This window comes from Alligator mississippiensis, chromosome 2 (assembly GCF_030867095.1).
Source record: "Alligator mississippiensis isolate rAllMis1 chromosome 2, rAllMis1, whole genome shotgun sequence".
NCBI lineage: Eukaryota > Metazoa > Chordata > Crocodylia > Alligatoridae > Alligator > Alligator mississippiensis.
Window position 1 is genome coordinate 282,459,212 of NC_081825.1, and position 20,145 is coordinate 282,479,356.

Genomic DNA, 20,145 nt, shown 5'->3' on the forward strand with positions numbered 1-20,145 from the left:
TATTGTTCCTTTGTAAACATTGTGAGATATATATATATATATATATATAAAATTTTGTTGTTCTGTGGTATATTTTAATAAGATTGTAACAGGTTTACAAATCTTTGCAATAAAATTATGATACTTTTTTTATTTCTAACCTTTGACCTTTGAATATAATGGTATCATAACAGCGTCTAGAGACTTGAACTGATATCATTTTATGCCATACTATTACGCTGATTTCTACAGCATGGGTAGCTGATTGGTTTCATTCAGGTATTAGCTTTACAGGAAATTTCAATGGTAATCAACTTAAGGTTTTAGATATTTTGCCCTCCTTTAACGGTTCTGCCCTTTCCTCAGTTTTATATTTAATTTTCTAAATACATTTTAATTGTCAATCTCTAAACCAGAGTTGTGCCGCTCCATTTTGTCCCTTGTTCTAGATGTTGTGAAAAGTATTGGCTCCTCATTTCCAAAATCTTTGTAGTCCTGAGGTTTTATTGCAGATTATCTTGCTGACAGTAGATCATTTACCACCAAGGTAATATTTGGGATGCAGTTCTTCATGATAACTTGTATTGTAATTGGATCTCTACAGACCTCTATAGAAATTGTTTTGGCATTAGAATCACACCTCATAATGAGATTTTTATAGATTCATACTGAAAATGTTTGACACCATAATGAGGTATAGATAACAGCTGCATTGACATCTCACTGAGAACAGAGTAATTATGTTAACCTTGGTTCTAGTTAATGGGAAATTAGCATATTAAAACAATTTCAGTCTTAAGAAGAGAAAATAATCTAAAAATTACACAAATGTTTTAAAACTCTCCATTAGAACTTGTATTAAACCTGAAAAATACTTTCCTGTGGCTAAATATTAGATCTATGTATATCTAATGAAAGGAAGCATGTTTCTTTAAAGAACCCAGTAGTTGGATGGACTGTGCATGTCTGTGAGAAGGCTCTAAAGACCTGTATTCATTTTGCAAGCAACCAAGAATTTATTGCAGATTTAAAATAATGTTATTATTTTAATCTATTGTATTTGATACAACTGGAAGTCACTTCCCCTCCCCTTATAATTATATATAATTATAAGTTTTTATAATTAGGCTACCATACTTTTTTAAAATTCTGTAGCCTGTGGCCAAACAATACATGGCTGTTTTTCTTAGATATCACAAGCTTAGCAGAATCAGGCTGGGAAAATACTTGGATAGGAGATTTCCTAGGGTTTACAAGGAGTGCCATTAGTGATTCAAGAGGTGACACTTTTCTCTCTGAATTAGTCCTGAACTAGTCTGTGACATCAGTTCAGTACGGTCTTCTCTTCTCCAAACTAAACAAGCCAGTTCCCTCAGCTTCTCCTCATAAGTCTTATGTCCCAGCCCCCTAACCATTTTCATTGCCCTCCACTGGATTCTCTCCAATTTGTCCACATCCTTTCTATAGTGGGAGGCCCAAAGCTGGACACAGTACTGCAGATGTGACCTCCCCAGTGCTGAATAGAGGGGAATAATCACATCCCTCGATCTGCTGGCAATGCTGCTATTAATGCAGCCCAGAATACTGTTAGCCTTCTTCACAGCAAGGCCACACTATTGACTCATATTCAGCTTATCCACTGTTGTTGCCAGGTCATTTTCTGTAGCGCTGCAGTCCCCAGCATGGGACTGTTTCATCCTAAGTGCAGGAATTTGCACTTGTCCTTACTGAACTTTGTGGGATTTCTTTTGGTCCAGTCCTCCAATTTGTCTAGGTCTGTCTGAATCCTAACCCTACTCTCCAGTGAATCTGCTACTCCTTCCAGTTTGGCATCATCCACAGACTTGCTGAGGAGGGTGTACTCCATCCCATCCTCTAGACACCTGAAATGATCTATATACAAGACTCACCCCTGCAATTAGATGCACATGCTGGAACTCTCCAGCACAGAGCAACTGGAAGGACTGAGCCTAGAACATACCTTCTTCAGGTTCTAAAACGCTTTGGAAACCTCCAAGATGAAAAATACTATCAATGCAAGATGTTGTTATCATCCCTGTTTCCAGGGGTAAACGTGGAAGTCAACATGGCTTTGTTCACTACCATTTTTCTGCGTTTGTAATAGAGAAGTTGCAGAGAAAATAGTGCTCCACGTGTCACATCCTTAGTGAAATCAACACCGGACCCTCTTGTACCAGCACTCAGATACCACTATAAGTAGACATTATTAAGTCAGAGACTCTTATGAGCAAGAGCCATCGTTACTTTTCTAGCAAGGATTAGAAAACTGTAGCTGCAACCTCATCACAAGTCATTTCAACTACAGATGGATTATTACCTCATCACAAGTAATTAGGGCTGCATTACAAATTGGAAGGGTCACAAGACAGTACATTCTCTCACGGACCCGGAGGGAGGCAGCCTTCCATCTTCAGCTCCCTCTGTGCAAAAATGAAGTTTCTTTCCTACCTATGGGGACCTTTTTCCATCTTGTACCCAGAGGTGACCCGAGCAGGGTGTGGGGCCCGGGCCAAACCAGCCTGTGCAAGGCCCTGCCCCTGGACACGAGGCAGCAGGTGGTGAATTCAGTGGTGTGGGGCCAAGCAGCAGGACATGAAGCCGGTGGCAGCGCCGAGTCGCTGCGACTGCTCTGCCCGGCTCTGTAGGGCCCCCCACAGCGCAGGGCCTGGAGCAGTCGCCCCGATTCACCCCCGCTAGGGACAGCCCCGCTTGTACCGTCTGTACTTTCCCCAGAGCCTGACCAAGCGATCCTGAAAGCTTGCAGAAAAGGACAATTTTCCAGCGATTTCCCAGCTGGTCTAACAACAGGTATCATGTGGGAACCAAGTGTTCTAGTTACTTTGTACGTCTACATTTCCTAATGGCAGCTCCCGCCATGGCTTTCCTTGAGCCTTGGACACTCAACAAGTTGAAAACCCGACAAGAACAACATGACTTCCCAAGCCCCCTCGGAGGCACCCGACAAGAACAACACGCCCCAAGCCCCCTCGGAGACACTGCTGCCCGGCGGGCTCCGTCCTGCAGCCCCGGAGGAAACATCCCCGAGGGCAGCGGGGAGGGGGCCTGAAGACGAGATCCTGCGGCCGCACAGGTGCAGACGGCGGGCACCCGCCCTCCATCGCGGCGAGAGCGGCGGCCCGCCCGCCCCCCGGCGGCGGGGAGAACAATGCTCGGCTTTCCCGGGCGGCCGCGCGGACGAGAGGCAGCGCCGCTCCTTGCGCTTGCTTTTGGCCCCGCCCCGCCGCGCAGAAGACAGGGGAGGAGGCCCCGCCCCCGCCCCGCCCGGCACAGGCTGGCCCCGCCCCGCGGCGGGGGCGGTGTTGCCATGGAGACCGGAGGCAGGCGGCAGCCCGGGCCCGGCCCGCGCGGCTGAAGGAGGCGGCGGCGGGGAGTGAGGGAGGGTGGCACCGTCGGGACGCAGGGCTGGAGGCCGGAGCGCGGCGCCGGGATGGAGGACGGCTTCTCCAGCTACAGCAGCCTCTACGACACCTCCTCGCTGCTGCAGTTCTGCAATGGTACGAGCTGGAGGAGGAGGAGGAGGAGGAGGGGGGGCCGGGCCGGGCCGGGCCGGGCGGGGCTGCCCCGCGGGGACTGGCGGGTAACGTGTGTCCGCGCCGCCGGAGCGGCTCCAACTGACACGTGTTTATTTCGCGGCCGGGACGGGCTGCTCGGCCCCGCGGGCGCCCGGGGCCGGGCCCGAGGGTTGGGCTCGGCTCGGCTCGGCTCGAGGGAGGGAGGGAGACGAAAGGCGGGGCTGCCCCCAGGAGGAGCTGAGGGCTGGCGTCGGGGCCGGAGCTGCCCCTGCGGCGCCTGTCTCGAAAGTTTGCCCGCTGGTCGGGGCAGCAGGGAGGGCTCCTCTTCCTGCCTCTGGTCCCGGCTCGATTCCAGCTGGTGGGGTGGTCGGAGCCTAGAAAATGAGGGCTGGAAGGGACCTCGTGGGTGCAGTCGCCTGCTCAGAGCAGACGCGAGGGTTCGCGTGTGCTGGGAGGACAGGGATGATCCTGCCCCAGGCGGGCGATCGGGCTAGGTGAGCTCCGGGGACCTCTTGCAGCCCGGCTTCTCCTGGATCCTGTGATGGGTGACAGCTGCTTGAGAGCGCGCGGTGCCATCTCTCGCAACAGTCAGCTTGATAAATCCTGGCTGAAAAAAACCAACCCTCCCCCGGAGCTGGTGGGGAATCCTAATGCTTGTGGAATGCGGGGAAACACGAATCGTGTTTTTCAGAGCATTGAGAAGACTTTATATGAACCATATGGCTCATATAATGTGCTATATGCACTTCATTTTCTGCAGCTCTCAAAATAAAAATCTCCCACTGTTGATGCTGTACAGCTAGTGGTTATGTTTTAGGATTTATACTTTCCCCAGTGACAAGTTGCCTTGTAGAGCCAAATTTATGAGTTGTTTTCCTTGTAGAGTCCTCCTGTTAGTCCCTTTATTCAATGGGAGGACCATTACTCTCAGTGCTCACATATGTGTACCATCTCATAGCTATCACCTATCTTGGCTTGCCATGTGGGTATATCCTTGTGAATATAAACATGCAGTATGTAACTGTGCTACACAGAACTTTAAAATCTTAGTTCCTTCTATTTTGCAATTTAAAGTGTGATTCTGGAGAAAGTATTTTCTGCTTCTTTTCTAATATAAGATGTGTAGGTATTTATTTAAATTATGTAATAGCAGATCTCTTGTTTAATGGAACTTGCTGGTGGCTATGATTTTGAAACGCAGAAGAAGTAGCTCAAGCCTTCAGCCTTTCCTCATAGGACTTAATTATCAATAAAACTAATATACATGAGGAAAGACAAGAGGATTGGACTGATGAACTCCTCTCAGATAATGCAGAGAGGTGCATCTGACCTATAAGAAAACAGTAGAGATAGAAGATGCCAGTGAGGTCGCTGGGTTTGAAAGATGAGAGGAAGATTACTTTGTAGGAAAGTGGGGACGTCTTGCAAGACTAACGGGTGGTATGAAGCAGAGAGTAAAGAGAAAAACAGAATGTGTAAGAAGATTGGAGACAGCATAGACAAAAGCTGGGAGAGAGATGAAGAGAGAAGTGGCTTTGAGTATTAGGAAGATTATATAGAGCACATCTTTAAATTGACTGATTTAGGAAAGAGTGAGATGTGAAGAGGACTAAGTAGACCTTGCAAAGATGATCAGTGCGTATTCCAGGATTTTCTCTGTTGCTTATAGAGAGGAAAGGATTAATTTTTGTATTATAAGTGAAGAAATAATGGGATTTACTATTGCCTAGAATTGAAGGCTATAGAGAAGAAAGAGCATTAGAGTGGAATACGTTAGTAGATAGAGAGGACAGTGGAGTTATCAAGCTCATTAAAGAAAGGAGGATAGGTAGGAAAAGAGAACTTTAGTGTCAATTTATCCATTAGCTTTGTATCTATAAATCAAGGAATAAGTTAATTTCATTATCATTTGAACAAAGAAGGTATCCCTTTATCCTTTGCATTTTACAGGGTAGAGATTCACCTTATAGACTAGCTGAATCAGAGATGCATAAGCATTCATGAGCAAGAGCTTACTTCATGTGATGTTAATGCATCCTGATTTAGTTACTCTGTAAGGTGCATTTCTACCCTGTCTTCTGCCTGACGTCAGACTAACATGGCTAACTACTTTTCCAGGGGGTCATGGATTTTGAGGGGTATACACTTTGATTTTCATTGTGTTAATGAGAGTGTTAGTCAGTCAATCATGGATGTTATTTCTAGGTCTCCTGATAGCTCACTGTTAATAACTTGAGCAAGTTACTTCTTTCTGGGCATGTCTGCATGTGAAATTCATTTGATGCAAAAAAACTCCTGTGCAATCTGCACTGGATTTTATTGCCCCATAGTGTGGCATTTACACATGCACCTGGAATTGCAGCACACTCAGCCAGGGCAGCACAGCCCTGGCTGGCAGAGGGCCAGGGGGGTCAGTTTGCAAGCCTGGAGCTGCTCTGGCCTGGCTCAGCATGCTAGGGAGAGGCTGGCTGGGGCATAAGGGTGCTACAGTGCAGGGCTAGCTGGCAGACAGCCCTGCACTGTAGCACCCTTGTGCCCCAGTCATCTCTGGTCACCGTCTACATGTGCATGTCAGCGGAGTAAATAACTCCGCTAGAGATGCACCAATACATCATTCTATATCGTATTGCCACCAATAAAAGGAAAACAGACATTATCAGCAAGCAGGGTTTTTTTTGGCTGATGTGGATGATAATGTAGCTGATAAATGCCGCGTGCATGCATGCAGCCACAGCATGCACATGTCCAGCCCAGCAGCTTGGAGAGTAGCATCTGGCTGGTAAGTCTGTTGGGGGGACGGGGAGAATGTGCCCAGTCAGGATGGGGTGGGGCACCAGACAGCTGCGAGTGGTTCAACTGGAGGGGCCCTGGGGTACTTCCTGCTACTGCACGCACCCCTGGGGGAGGTATGGGGGCATGTGTCCCCCAGATCTGTGTGTGGGGCGAGGGTGGGCTGTGGGCTAGGGCTGGAGGTGGCACTGGGCTTTTCCCAGGGCAGGGGGGGGCTGGGCTGGGGCTGTACTTGGGATGGGTGGTGCTGGGAAGGGAGGCTACGGGTCTCCCATAGCCCCACTCCCAGCAGTGCTGGCATCTAACCCAAGCACAGCCCAGGCCCAGGCCCCCCACGCTGGGAAGAGCCTAGCCCCAGCCCTGAGTGCACAGTGGGCAGCCTGTCCTCACTCTATCCCACTCCCTCCCTCACTGCAGGGGACTCAGTTTGCCCCGCCCCCACACCCCTTCCCTCCCCCCGTCCCTTCCCCCCCTCCCTTCCCCCCCTCCCGACAGATTTACCAACCCGACACTGCTCTCCAAGCTGCCTGGCTGCATATTGGGAATTGGATTGGTGTTGGCCGGTATGGCTCGCTAATAATTGGTCATCGGTATTGGCCCAAAAGATCTTTATTGGTGCACCTTTATGTTCCACCATAGAATAGTACTTGTGTTGGGCAGTACTATCCTACAGCAGGGTTAATTAGTTTACTCCAATCTAATAGCACCACTTATGTAGATGGTGATGCTTTACTGCAAATCTAATTAGGCAACTCCACCGTAAGCGTCTTTTGTGGATGTGCCCTCTGTGTTACTTCCCTTATCTGTAAACTGGAAGCAATAGGCAGGGTGGTGAACCTGAGGCATGTATGCCACGAATGGTGCAGGCAGCCTGTGTGTGGCACCCAGTTTACAGGGAAAGTGACTGGCAGCACAGCAGTCTATAGGGCAAGAAACAGAAAGAGTAGGATATTTGGCATGGAGCAGAAAGTGGAGCAGCTGATAAGGCAAGGAGCAGAAAGCAGAGCATAAAGGATAGGGGCTAACTTGTGTACATGCCTGCCAAAAAGAGGATATGCCTGTTGTAAGGTAGTTTGCAAATTAGTTTCTTATAAAGATAGAATAAGGTAGATAGAGTAAGAGAAAGAAAACATGAAGGATCATCTACTAGTAAAATGAAGCCATGCAGTGTCTCTAGATGGCCCTGTTGGTAGTGACTGGAAAAGTCATAGAAAAATTATTAGCTCTAGGGGAGGAGAAATAAATTAGTTTCTGCTTGGGTTCATGTGGTTGTGATCACTTTCAGTTGTTTACATTCCAGTTTATAGCTATCTTAAGTGGTCATTTTCTGCAATCATTTATAATCACAATATAAAAAAAATTGACTGCTCTTACATCTTTGGTTATCCAGCATCAAGTGGAAAAACTGGAACAAATGGAATAAATACACCCACCAGTCTTACAACCAGTCTTCTACCCAGATGAAGAGGAATGTTTTAGCAATATGAACAAGGAAACCAAATCCATACACCAGGGTCCTTATGGGCAAGTGTCTTGCTGAGAAGCCTTGCCCTTGAAACTCTAGTTCCTCGGCCAGTGGGAACTGCAGCAGTACTGCACGATATTGGATGAGTGCAGGAATTAGTTGTGTGAGGTAGATTTTCTCTGCCTTTAAGTCATTAGTTCAAATGCACCATTGGTTGGTAGTGACTGCAAGTTCTCGCACATTTGCTTTCAGGAAGTCCATTAAATGAATTTGGCCATAACTCACTTCTCAGTAGACAGATGTGTGCATCAGAATATCTTCTTAATTGTATGAGTATGTAAGTGGCACTACTGATGCTCTTGCTAATCCCAGCACAGGGTAAACACCAAACAGACCTCTCTTGTGTCCCATCTCTAAACTCATTCTCACTAGGGCAGGAGCACATCTTGAGCTTGGTTGGAAGTTTTTTTTGGGGGGAGGGAGGGCTTGCTTGGAAGATTGCTTTGGGTGTGTGTGTGTCTTCACTTGGAAGTTTTGCTCTGTGTGTGTGCTCACTTGGAAGATTGCTGTGAGTATGTGGGCTCGCTTGGCAGTTCTGCTCTGTGTGTGTGCGCGCATGCGCTTGTAAGGTTTGGGGAAGGGCGTATCTGTTTTGTAGCTTCGTAGCCATAGTTGCTAAACTTATACTTTATTCTAAAAATGTTAATAGATGAAACTTTGTCCTTTACTATCATTTTTGGTTTCATCAGTTGCTTCATTATCTGTTTAAATAAGGTCTTTACCTGAAAACAAGAAAGAATTGGGCTTGTGATACCCGATCCCACAAGATGTTGAAGATGACTAGGATACTAGATTTCTCTTCATTGGATGCTGATGCTCTCTAGGTGTAGCTGGTTCCAATATGGAGGGCCATGTAAAGCCTTTTCCAGCATGCTGTGAAAGCAGTTTAGAGGCTTTTTTACTCTGACACAACATTGTAACTGTTAAACATGGGCCAGTCAGACAGTATCTCAATTTAATTTTAAGGGTAGACTTTTTGTATGTATTGCTGAGTATAACCACTTAGAATTGCTGATTGATCCACATGAGAACTGGAAAAGGCTTAAAAATAGAATCTGTGAATTTCCAGAAATGACATATGATCCAAGAACCTGAAAAAAGGCTTTCAGAAACTCTAATAAAATACATTTTTGTATGTTAGTGGGATGCAGAATAAAGTGAGTATGAGCCTGTCTCTGTATAATTAACTATTTATTCCTAGTTCATAAATTATTATACACTAGCTCATGTGTAGACACTGATAGTGTTAATTCTAGTGTTTTATAATTGTCTAAAAAGAATAGCCAAGAAAAGACAGCATCCAGATATGGAAGAGTTCTCCCATAATAAGCATCCCTCAACAGGGATTCAGTGTCAGTGTCAATAGTATGAAGTGAAACCCCTTCTCAAGTATTTTGTCATGAATAAAACAACATTAAGAATTGTAAATTAAAGCATTAGACTCTCACTAGGAAATCATTTTTTTTAATCTTATCTTTTGAGAAGTTGCTTTAAATTTAATAGTTATTTACAAAGACAGTAAAATATCTGTTTTAATTTCTAATTAAATATGTAAAATTTAGGATGTTTTCACTGAAGTCTAAAATGCATTCAGACAATTTCTGCTTGATTTAAAATGTTAAAATAAGTGTAAAACCGTGTTCTATAGTATACATCCTAATAGATTTTATTTTATACAGACTTTTCTGGGAAATTTAAGGTTAAATATTTCAATTTGATAATTAATTTACTTTTTTTATCGTTAGGAACTCTGGCTATAGTAAAGTTTTTTTTAAATCTCTGTCAGTCTAGGAGAAGAGATGGGAAGGGGTAAATAGGAAAGTTGCCCCTAATCATCTGCTTAGAATTTTATTTTTACTGTGGGGTTTGTTGTTTGCAAGGATCACATTAATTATACCACCCAAAGCAACTGATCATAGATGGGACAAATTTTGGCTCAGGCTGTTCATTGTCCATGAAACTAAATTTAAAACGCTCCTCCATTACATGATTAAACATGGAAGTAGCTCCCTGGGGATTTTTAGGGAGATGGGATGGGGATAATGATATGTTAGCATGATTTCATTGAATTAGTTCTTTGGAAAGTAATTAAGTGAGATTGCCCACACTCCATTACTTTCAATGAGTAAAATTTGACATGGTCCATCATTTTCTTGTCTTCCTTTGAAATGACCTATTATTGAATAAATATAATCTGCTTGTACAAAATCTTGTATCAGAAATCTCTAGCAATGTTTTCTAATACTGTATAATATGGAAACCAATTACCTTCTTGAGTTTTAAATCTGAAATAAACATCTGGTGGTAATATACAATTTGCATTCATTAATGGTACAGCTACTATATTTGCTTGCAAAATTATGTAAATCTCTGCTGGGCAGGAGGGAAATAAAGTATTTTCTATGTTTAATTATACCTTTATAATCTGGCAGACTACAAATTTGCGTTTGAAATAAATTCCTACTTGCATGTGCCATTTCACACTTAATAAATATCAAAGCTGTCTGGGCATCATATTTTGTGTTTGAAGTACTTTTCAGAATTCTCTAGAGCCAAATTTTCAAAGCCTAGGTTTCTAAATTTGGACCCATATCTTGGTTGGTTGAAAATAGACACATTTGTGTGTGTAGCTAGAGGAGAGAGGTAAATTTAGGTTTAGAGCTTGTTAAGTATTTATGAATAATTTTGACAAATATTGGTATTACATTGCTTGAAAGTTTTCAAATTTCAGTCTTATATTTTTTTCTAAAACACTTTCGAAACCTGAAATTGCTAGCTGCAATTTTTTTACACAGGATATGGATGGGGGACAGATGACATATGAGAAGCCTGTACTTTTAATACCACATTTAGTAAGAATATTACATTCTTCCTTTGCCAGTAAAGTGAAACTATATATAGGTCTAATGAGCTAAAGAAAGAGCCCTAAATAGTGAACTCCCAAATTCAGAAGCTGCTTTGAATCTTTTCTGTAAAAGTACAGTCAACTTTTCTGAATAATTCATTGCCGGTCCCAGCAAGAATGTCTGTCAGTTTTTACTCCCAGCCCTGAACTGAACACACAGTTCAAAGCATGTTAATAGGTTGGTCCTATAGGCTTTGGCGTGCACTGTACACTAGGGAGGGAGAGAGCCTGATGGCAGGTTAGAGATAAGAGTGAGGTCTAATACAAGATAGGTTTTCTGGCTTGCCTGGATAGCTCACTGGGGGCAAGAAGGACTTTATCTGAACTGATAGGAACCTAAAAAAAATCAGATGATGTACAGATTCAGGCTAGTTTTTATTAGAACAATTTTTCTAGCTCTGTTTGTCACAGCATTGTTATATTTCTGTATTTTTTTTACATGTAGCCCACAATTATAGGTCACTGACAACTGTGGGTGTTCATCTGAAAAATCAGGCTGCTTTTATATATGCCCCTAAATCTGAATTCTGGAACACAGTTTGAGGCAGGTTTTATTCATGACTCATATGTCCACATTGAATAAAACAAATGGACAGAACCCAAACACCATTTTTTTTATAAGATGACTTTTCTTACCCAAAGGTAACCCAATGCAAATAGCTGTTAGGGGCAGGATTCTAGCCCCTGACCAAAGTCGGTGGGAATTTTGCCACTGGCTTTACTAGCCTTGGGATTTACCTTCTGAAGTCAGTGGTAAAACTCCCACTGACATTTAGGGCCAGGTTTCCACCCAGAATTTCCAGTCTTTCTTGATGATAATACATACCACTGTGTTTCAGCTGGATGGGCGCTTTACATTTTACTTCCTGTCCTGAACAGCTGCTGTGTATCATCCCAGAAGTTGCTGTGTGTCAATGTGGAAGGAAGTGATATCCTCTGTGTATCGCTATTTAAAATATTTTGGAATTCATTAGGATGAAAAGTTTTAATATTCCCCTTGTAGAAAAGCACTTTAACATAAGCTTACATGCTCTATCCTGAATAGAAGTGCTTTTCTGAATTGTTGTATGGTAAGTGCAGGGGTGGTGAGAAAACACTTCATTTCCTTTAAAAGAAAAAAAGAAATGCACTTGATTTATGATGTTAATTGTTACTTTTAAAACCATTTATATTACGTATTTACTTTTATTTGTAAAGATATTAAGCTCTTAGTAATGATGCTCCTGTCTTCTTTTAGCATGATACTTATTCTATAGTAACTGCAATTCTGTCTTTAGCGAGAGGTGAGGAGATGGCCAAGTTTTTAATATAGGTTATGGAGTTTATGGTATAACAGATGTGGAATTTTGAAAATTTGCTGTATATTATCTTGAGAAGAGAGCATTAATAATGCAAATAAGTCAATTTGGGGCTTTGATTGAACCTAAGCGGTAATTCTGTTGGTCCAAAGACTTGAATCAAAATTATTTTTCAGTAACTGGTGCATCCTACTGAAGATGGGCTTTGTGATGGAAAATGAAGAGCCATGGTTTCATGTACAGCAAAGAGTCACGGGTTAGACCAGGGGTTTTCAAGCTTTTTTTAGTCTAAGTACCCCCAGCTGCTGGACACTGAGCACGGTGGGGTGTGAGATTGCATGTGGCCAGACACCAAGCGGGGAGGCGGGGACAGTGCACAGGTGGGCGGGGACAGAGTGCCACCACCTCCCAGAAGGGCCAGGGCGGGGTGAGGGCAGCAGTGTCCCTCTGCAGGGTGGGGAAGCTCACCGGCCTGGTGGGTAAGGGCAGTTGCCACGATGTGCAAGCTTCCCCACCCTGCGTAGGGGTGCCGCTGCCCTCACCCTGCCTTAGCCCTGCTCCTGGGAGGTGGCGGTGCTCTGTCCTCGCCCACCCACTTGTGCTCTCTAGGAGCAGTCCAAGTACCCCCAGGGGTATGCGTATCCCTGATTGACAACCCCTGGGTTAGACTGAATTATATCCCAGTTCTACAAAACAGACTTACAGAAACTTAGGGTTGGAAGGGACCTCAAGAGGTCATTTAGTCCAACCCCCTGCTCCAAGTACACCATCCCCAACTAGATTGTCCCAGCCAAAGCTTTGTCTAGCTGGGTTTTGAAAGCTTCCAAGGATGGAGCTTTCACCACCTCTCTGGGTAGCCTGTTCCAGTGTTTCACTACCCTCCTAGTGAGAAAATTCTTCCTAATATCTAACCTAAACTTCCCTTGCTGCAGCATAACACATGAAACATCTGAAGTTGTCCCTAACCCCATGAATGTTAATGGGACTGTCTATGAGCATAGCAGTCTACTTAGCCAGTATATATGGTAAGAGTGAGGCCTTGTTGTATAGCTCTTTACGTTCATCACTGTTTCTAAAGTCACTTCCGGTCCATGGCCTGCCAGTCCATGGTCACTTTTGGTCTGGCAGCCAACCCTTCACTGACCAACACTGGGCCACGTCCCAGGGGTTGGCAAATTCTGGTCTAAAAGGCTGTTAGACTAAGAATATTATATAAAATTAGAAGAAAAATTTTCATAGATACTCCATCAGTTCTGTTTCCAAACAATTTCCAGTTGTATACAATAGAAAGGTTATTTAATTCACATTGGCGACGCATAGAGGGTAGATGCGGGTGCACATGCACCCCCTGAGTGTGACGGTGCACCCCCTGCCTGATCCCTGCTGGCAGCGTCTGTGGGTGGTTGTTGGCACCCCCCACCCTCTGCCGACAGCGCAGGCAGTGTCTGCGGAAGCTCCTCACTTACCGCTGCCACTGTTGCGCTTCTGCCACCACCAGCACCGCCGTGCCGCCCCCCCCCCCCCCCCCCCGGCTGCTGGGGGCACATGTCGTTCATGTTAATTCAGTTACTCTTGGGCTTCTTTCAGTATATTGCATAACTTAGGCCCCTGGCAGACCTAAGACATAATTAATCAGTTAATCGTGTCTTAAATAGTAATGCAGACACACATTCATTCGTTCATTTAATGGCACGATAAAACAGGGAATAAGCCGGAAAACTGCTACACAAAAATGTGTAATAAATTTGTGGTTGGTTACCATCACACCGAGGACTATATCTCAGTTGGTCGGGGCTGCAGGGGGGCGGTCAGAAAGGCCAAGGCGGAGATGGAACTGGAACTAGCTACCCGGATCAAGGACAACAAGAAGTCCTTTTTTAAATACACAGGGGGTAAAAAGAAGGTACTGGGTAATGTGGGGTCTCTGCAAGACACGCTAGGAAATCTGGTCGTCACACCAGACGACAAGACTAACCTACTTAACAATTTCTTTGCCTCCATTTTTCTGAGCAGGGACTGGGTCACCCCCCCCCCCCGCCACCCCTGGGACCTTCGAAGGCCCCAGGGGAGGTGCACCCAGACCTAGGGTCAGTGAGGATCTAGTCAGGAAACTTCTGGAGGGACTGGACGTATTTAAATCGGCTGGTCCTGACGATCTCCACCCCAGAGTGCTGAGGAAATTAACAGAGGTCATTGCGGGATGCCTGGCATGGCTTTACGAGCACTCTTGGTGCTCTGGTGTGGTGCCAGACGACTGGAAAAGGGCCAATGTGGTTCCCATTTTCAAAAAAGGGAGGAAGGAGGACCCAGGAAACTACAGGCCAGTTAGTCTTGCCTCGATCCTGGGTAAGCTTTTTGAGAGAGTTATCCTGGCGCATGTCCGCGAGGGCAGCAGGGGTGGTTATGCTTAGGGGCAACTAACACGGGTTCATTAGAGGCAGGTCCTGTCAGACCAACCTGGTGGCCTTCTATGACCAGGTCACAAAATCCTTAGACTCAGGGGTAGCAGTGGACATAGTCTTTCTGGACTTTAGGAAGGCCTTCGACACTGTCTCTCACCCCATTCTCATTAAAAAACTAGGAGACTGTGGCGTCGACACCTACACAGTCAAAGGGGTCACTAAGTGGCTGGAGGGCTGCACCCAGAGAGTGGTGGTGGACAGGTCTTATTCAACCTGGAGGGATGTGGGCAGTGGGGTCCCCCAGGGATCGGTCCTCGGACCCGCGCTGTTCAACATCTTCATCAGCAACTTGGACGAGGGGGTAAAAAGCACCCTGTTCAAATTCGCAGATAACACTAAGATGTGGGGGGATGTGGGCACGCTAGAAGGGAGGAATAGGCTGCAATTGGACCTAGGCAGGTTACAGGGGTGGGCGGATGAGAACAGGATGGGTTTCAACACTGACAAGCGCAAGGTGCTACACCTGGGGAGGAAGAACCAGCAGCATACCTACAGGCTGGGGACCTCCCTTCTCAACAGTGCAGAGGCAGAAAAGGATTTTGGAGTCATTATTGATGCCAAAATGAACATGGGCCAACAGTGTGGAGATGTGGTTAGGAAGGCCAAGTGTACCTTGTCATGCATCCACAGATGCATCTCAAGCAGGTCGAAGGAGGTGATCCTCCCCCTCTATGTGACACTGGTCAGGCCGCAGTTGGAGTACTGCATCCAGGTCTGGGTGCCACACTTCAGGAGGGATGTGGACAATGTGGAGAGGGTCCAGAGGAGGGCCACCCTCATGATCAGGAGTCAGCAGGGCAGGCCTTACGAGGATAGGCTAAGCGACTTGAATCTGTTCAGCCTCCAAAAGAGAAGGCTGAGTGGGGATCTAGTGGCTGTTTACAAACTAGTCAGAGGGGACCAGTAGGCATTGGGAGAGTCCCTGTTCCCCCGAGCACTACCAGGAGTGACAAGAAATAACGGTCACAAGCTGGCTGAGGGTAGATTCAGGTTAGATATCAGGAGGCGCTACTTCATAGTCAGGGTGGCTAGGATCTGGAACCAACTTCCAAGCGAAGTGGTGCTGGCTCCTACCCTGGGGGTCTTTAAGAGGAGGCTAGACGAACACCTTGCTGGGGTCGTTTGACCCCAGTACTCTTCTGCCATGGCAGGAGGTCAGACTTAATGATCTGCTCAGGTCCCTTCCGACCCTACAACTATGAAACACCATATAGTGAACACATGGGCAGCACCAAAGCCTGCAAGAGCTCCAGTATCTCCTAAGGCTGGGAGCTCCTACCAGCTGATTTGTGTTCCCAGCTATGGGAGCACATGGAGCCAAGGACTTCCTCTACACCAGCAGTAGAGCTTGATTGGGATCTGATCCCTCAATCACGCCTCCTCCCAAGCCATGTGGCACAGCAGGAGGCATGATTGTTTGGATCATGGGTCAGATCCCATTGAGCGTTTAATGAAACACCTATCAGTGGCCTTATCGTGGTGTTAGAAAAAATAGGTTAAAAAACATTAGATAGCTTTCTAGCTTCCTTTTACAGTGCACACTTCTGGATTAATATGTCAGAAGTTATGTACTCACCATACATAATATGGGATTAAATGCTCGAATATGGAACTGCAAAATATGGCCATAGTTCATGTTATTTAGCTATGTTGTAATTAAAATTCAATAGTTTCTGTTGCAAGCTGAGGAAAACAGTTTAATTCAGATAGATACCTTTTATGCTCAAAGATTTTAATATCTAAATGCATATTCTATAGAAATTCTAAAGTCTTCACAGTTTATAAAGACATATCTGTGGCTTCATGCTTTTATGGTGTAAATGTCAGTATCCATCAAAAGGAGTAAAGAATTCCTCCTCCTGGTGTTCAGCATTGTCTTGTTAGGGATCTTTATTTCTTTTTAAAGGCTCATTAATGGTATAGTTCTGTAACTCAGTTATTAGGAAAATATCCACACAAATAAATTAATCTTTCTTTGGTATGTCTGAACTATACACTTTGGCACAGTATGGAGAATCTTGGGCAGTGTGGAGAATCCCAGTCATTGATTTTTTTATTTTTATTTTTTGTAATCAGTGATTTAAAAATAAAAAATAATTTTAAAGAAAAATTAAATTATATTTTTCTGATTTTAAAAAACTTATAATTAAGTTTTCCTTTTTATAACTAAAGCAGCTTAAAATGAAATTTGAATTTAATACAGCATAGGCTAAGGTATAAATTTAGTATAATTTAAATAAAATAGTAAGGTGAGTCAATATGCTTCTACTAAAAACTCTGGAGGTAAAGGCAGATTTTCTTCAATATAAGAACAAGAGGGGAACATTTAACTTCTAAGGTCAAGCTTTAAAAATGTAGCACAATATTTAATGTATTAGAGGCTTGACCCTGCAAGGTCTATGAATAAAAAGGGGAAGGAGGATAAGAGGAGTTCTAAAAACTTGAAAGAAAGCTTGCTTGTTCTCTCACACTGGATATATAGATAAATATGTATATTTATAGATGCATATCGTGCACATACACACACTCACATGCACAGTTTTACAGTAGATGTAGTACATATGTTTGCTAGGTACACAAACTAGATGTTAGATTCATAGATGTTAGGGTCGGAAGGGACCTCAATAGATCATCGAGTCCGACCCCCTGCATAAGCAGGAAAGAGTGCTGGATCTAGATGACCCCAGCTAGATACTCATCTAACCTCCTCCTGAAGACCCCCAGGGTAGGGGAGAGCACCACCTCCCTTGGGAGCCCATTCTAGACCTTGGCCACTCGAACTGTGAAGAAGTTCTTCCTAATGTCCAATCCAAATCTGCTCTCTGCTAGCTTGTGGCCATTGTTTCTTGTAACCCCCGGGGGCGCCTTTGTGAATAAATACTCACCAACTCCCTTCTGTGCCCCCGTGATGAACTTAAAGGCAGCCACAAGGTCGCCTCTCAACCTTCTCTTGCAGAGGCTGAAAAGGTCCAGTTTCTCTAGTCTCTCCTCGTAGGGCTTGGTCTGCAGGCCCTTGACCATACGAGTTGCCCTTCTCTGGACCCTCTCCAGGTTATCCGCATCCTTCTTGAAGTGTGGCGCCCAGAATTGCACGCAGTACTCCAACTGTGGTCTGACCAGCGCCCGATAGAGGGGAAGTATCACCTCCTTGGACCTATTCGTCATGCATCTGCTGATGCACGATAAAGTGCCATTGGCTTTTCTGATGGCTTCGTCACACTGCCGACTCATGTTCATCTTGGAGTCCACTAGGACTCCAAGATCCCTTTCCACCTCTGTGCCACCCAGCAGGTCATTCCCTAGGCTGTAGGTGTGCTGGACATTTTTCCTCCCTAGGTGCAGCACTTTGCATTTCTCCTTGTTGAACTGCATCCTGTTGTTTTCTGCCCACTTGTCCAACCTGTCCAGGTCTGCCTGCAGCTGTTCCCTGCCCTCCGGCGTGTCCACTTCTCCCCATAGCTTTGTGTCATCTGCAAACTTGGACAGAGTACATTTCACTCCCTCGTCCAAGTCACTGATGAAGACATTAAAGAGTATCGGTCCAAGGACCGAGCCCTGCGGGACCCCGCTGCCCACACCCTTCCAGGTCGAGACTGACCCATCCACCACGACTCTTTGGGTGCGACCCTCTAGCCAATTCGCCACCCACCGGACTGTGCAGTCATCCACGTCACAGCCTCTTAACTTGTTCACCAGTATGGGGTGGGATACTGTATCGAAGGCCTTCCTGAAGTCTAAGTATACGATATCCACCCCTCCTTCTGTGTCCAGGCGTTTCGTAACCTGGTCATAGAAAGAGACTAGATTGGTCAGGCACGATCTGCCTGCCACAAACCCGTGCTGGTTTCTCCTCAGCATAATTTGCCCTGCCGGGCTCTCACAAATGTGAGCCTTGATAATTTTTTCAAAGACTTTACCAAGGATGGAGGTGAGACTGACTGGCCTATAGTTGCCCGGGTCCTCCTTCCTCCCCTTTTTGAAAATGGGGACCACATTAGCCCTTTTCCAGTCCTCCGGGACTTGGCCCGTGCACCACGAGCGTTTGAATATTCCCGCCAGTGGCTCTGCAATGATGTCGGCCAGTGCCTTCAGCACCCTCGGATGGAGCTCATCCGGGCCTGCCGACTTAAAGGCATCCAGTTCTTCCAAGTGACTCTGCACCACCTCAGGATCTACGCATGGAAGTGTGGCGCCTTGCTGCTGCCTCTCTACAACCCCAGTGAGAGACTTGTCGTGCCCCTCGCTTAGGAACACTGAGGCAAAGAACTCGTTGAGGAGTTCAGCCTTGTCCCCCCTGTCTGTCACCAATTGTTTCTGCCCATTTAGCAGGGGTCCTATTCTTCCCTGGGCCTTCCTTTTACTCCCAATATATCTAAAAAACAATTTCTTGTTGTCTTTTACTTGGGTTGCCATCCTCAGCTCCATGGTAGCTTTGGCCCGTCTAACTGCCTCCCTACAAGCACGAGCAGAGGAGGTATATTCATCTTTAGTGATCTCACCTTGTTTCCACTTTTTATGTGCTCCCCTTTTGGCCCTTAGGCTGCCCTGGATTTCTCTGGTCAGCCATGGAAGCCTCCTGGCCCCTTTCCCTCTTTTGCCTCGCTCGGGGATCATCTTGCTTTGTGCCCGAAGGATCGTTTCCTTAAGGCACAGCCACCCTTCTTGGGCTCCCATCCCTTCAAAACTCCTACTCTGCAGTGCGTCCTTGACTAATTGCCTGAGTGCATTGAGATCAGCTTTCCAAAAGTCTAGCACTTCCACCCTACTCGACGTCTTATGTTGAATTCTATTATTAGGTGATCACTGTCTCCCAAATGGCTACCGATCTGGAGGTCCCCTATCATGTCATCCCCTGTTGCCAATACCAGATCCAGTATGGCATTCCCCCTAGTGGGACCATGCACCTCCTGTGTCAGGTGGAGGTCCTGTACACAGGTTAGAAACCTGCGTGAGCGATGGGACCTTGCTGTCTGCGTCTCTCAGCAGATGTCCGGGTAGTTTAGGTCCCCCATGACTACCGCCTCTTTAGCTTTTATGGTCTCCGAGAGTTGCCTCAGGAGCCCCGCATCTATTTCTTCCCCTTGGTGTGGGGGTCTGTAGCAGACCCCTACCACCAAATCCCTTTCTCCTTGCCCCCCATGTAGCCTAACCCACAATCCTTCTACTTCCTCAACCTCGGATTCTGTCTTGATGAGGGTTGATGTGTATTGCTTACTGACATAAAGTGCAACCCCCCCCCCCTTTCTTCCCCGACCTGTCCTTTCTGTACAATCTATAGCCCTCAATATGTACCGCCCAGTCATGGGATGAATCCCACCAGGTTTCCGTTAGCCCCACTAAGTCATAGGTGTTTAGTGCAAGCAGGAGCGCTAGTTCATCCTGCTTGTTCCCCAAGACTATATATATAGTCTAGTTTGTGTATCTAGAAAACATCTGCACCTCATCTACTGTAAAACCGTATTTAGTTACAAATCAACATGTTTTCATTGTTATATTAATGAAAATTCACCTTTCTTTATAAACAAAAAAAATACAATGGGAAATTTGATAAATCAATTATTTAAATTGGGCTTTTGGCTTGTCAATTTTTAAATTGGTGATTTAAGTCAGCTTGGTTTAAATCAATCCACCT

At 45.5% G+C, this 20,145-nt stretch overlaps 1 protein-coding gene across 4 annotated transcripts in view; it reads left to right on the top strand.

Moving 5' to 3' along the window:
* The window catches only part of EML1 (EMAP like 1), a 207,099-nt gene that overhangs the window by 64,577 nt on the left and 122,377 nt on the right, over positions 1-20,145 (top strand). Inside the window, exon 1 of one of the 4 annotated variants that reach the window (XM_014596494.3) lies at positions 3,365-3,515. The exons of 2 other annotated variants lie outside the window; for them this stretch is intronic. In XM_014596494.3, the coding sequence (XP_014451980.1) occupies positions 3,449-3,515 (67 nt within the window). In that variant the 5' untranslated portion in view covers positions 3,365-3,448. Of the gene's footprint in view, positions 1-3,364; positions 3,516-20,145 lie in introns of those variants that run through there. One more of the 4 variants, XM_006267201.4, reaches the window with a different exon arrangement.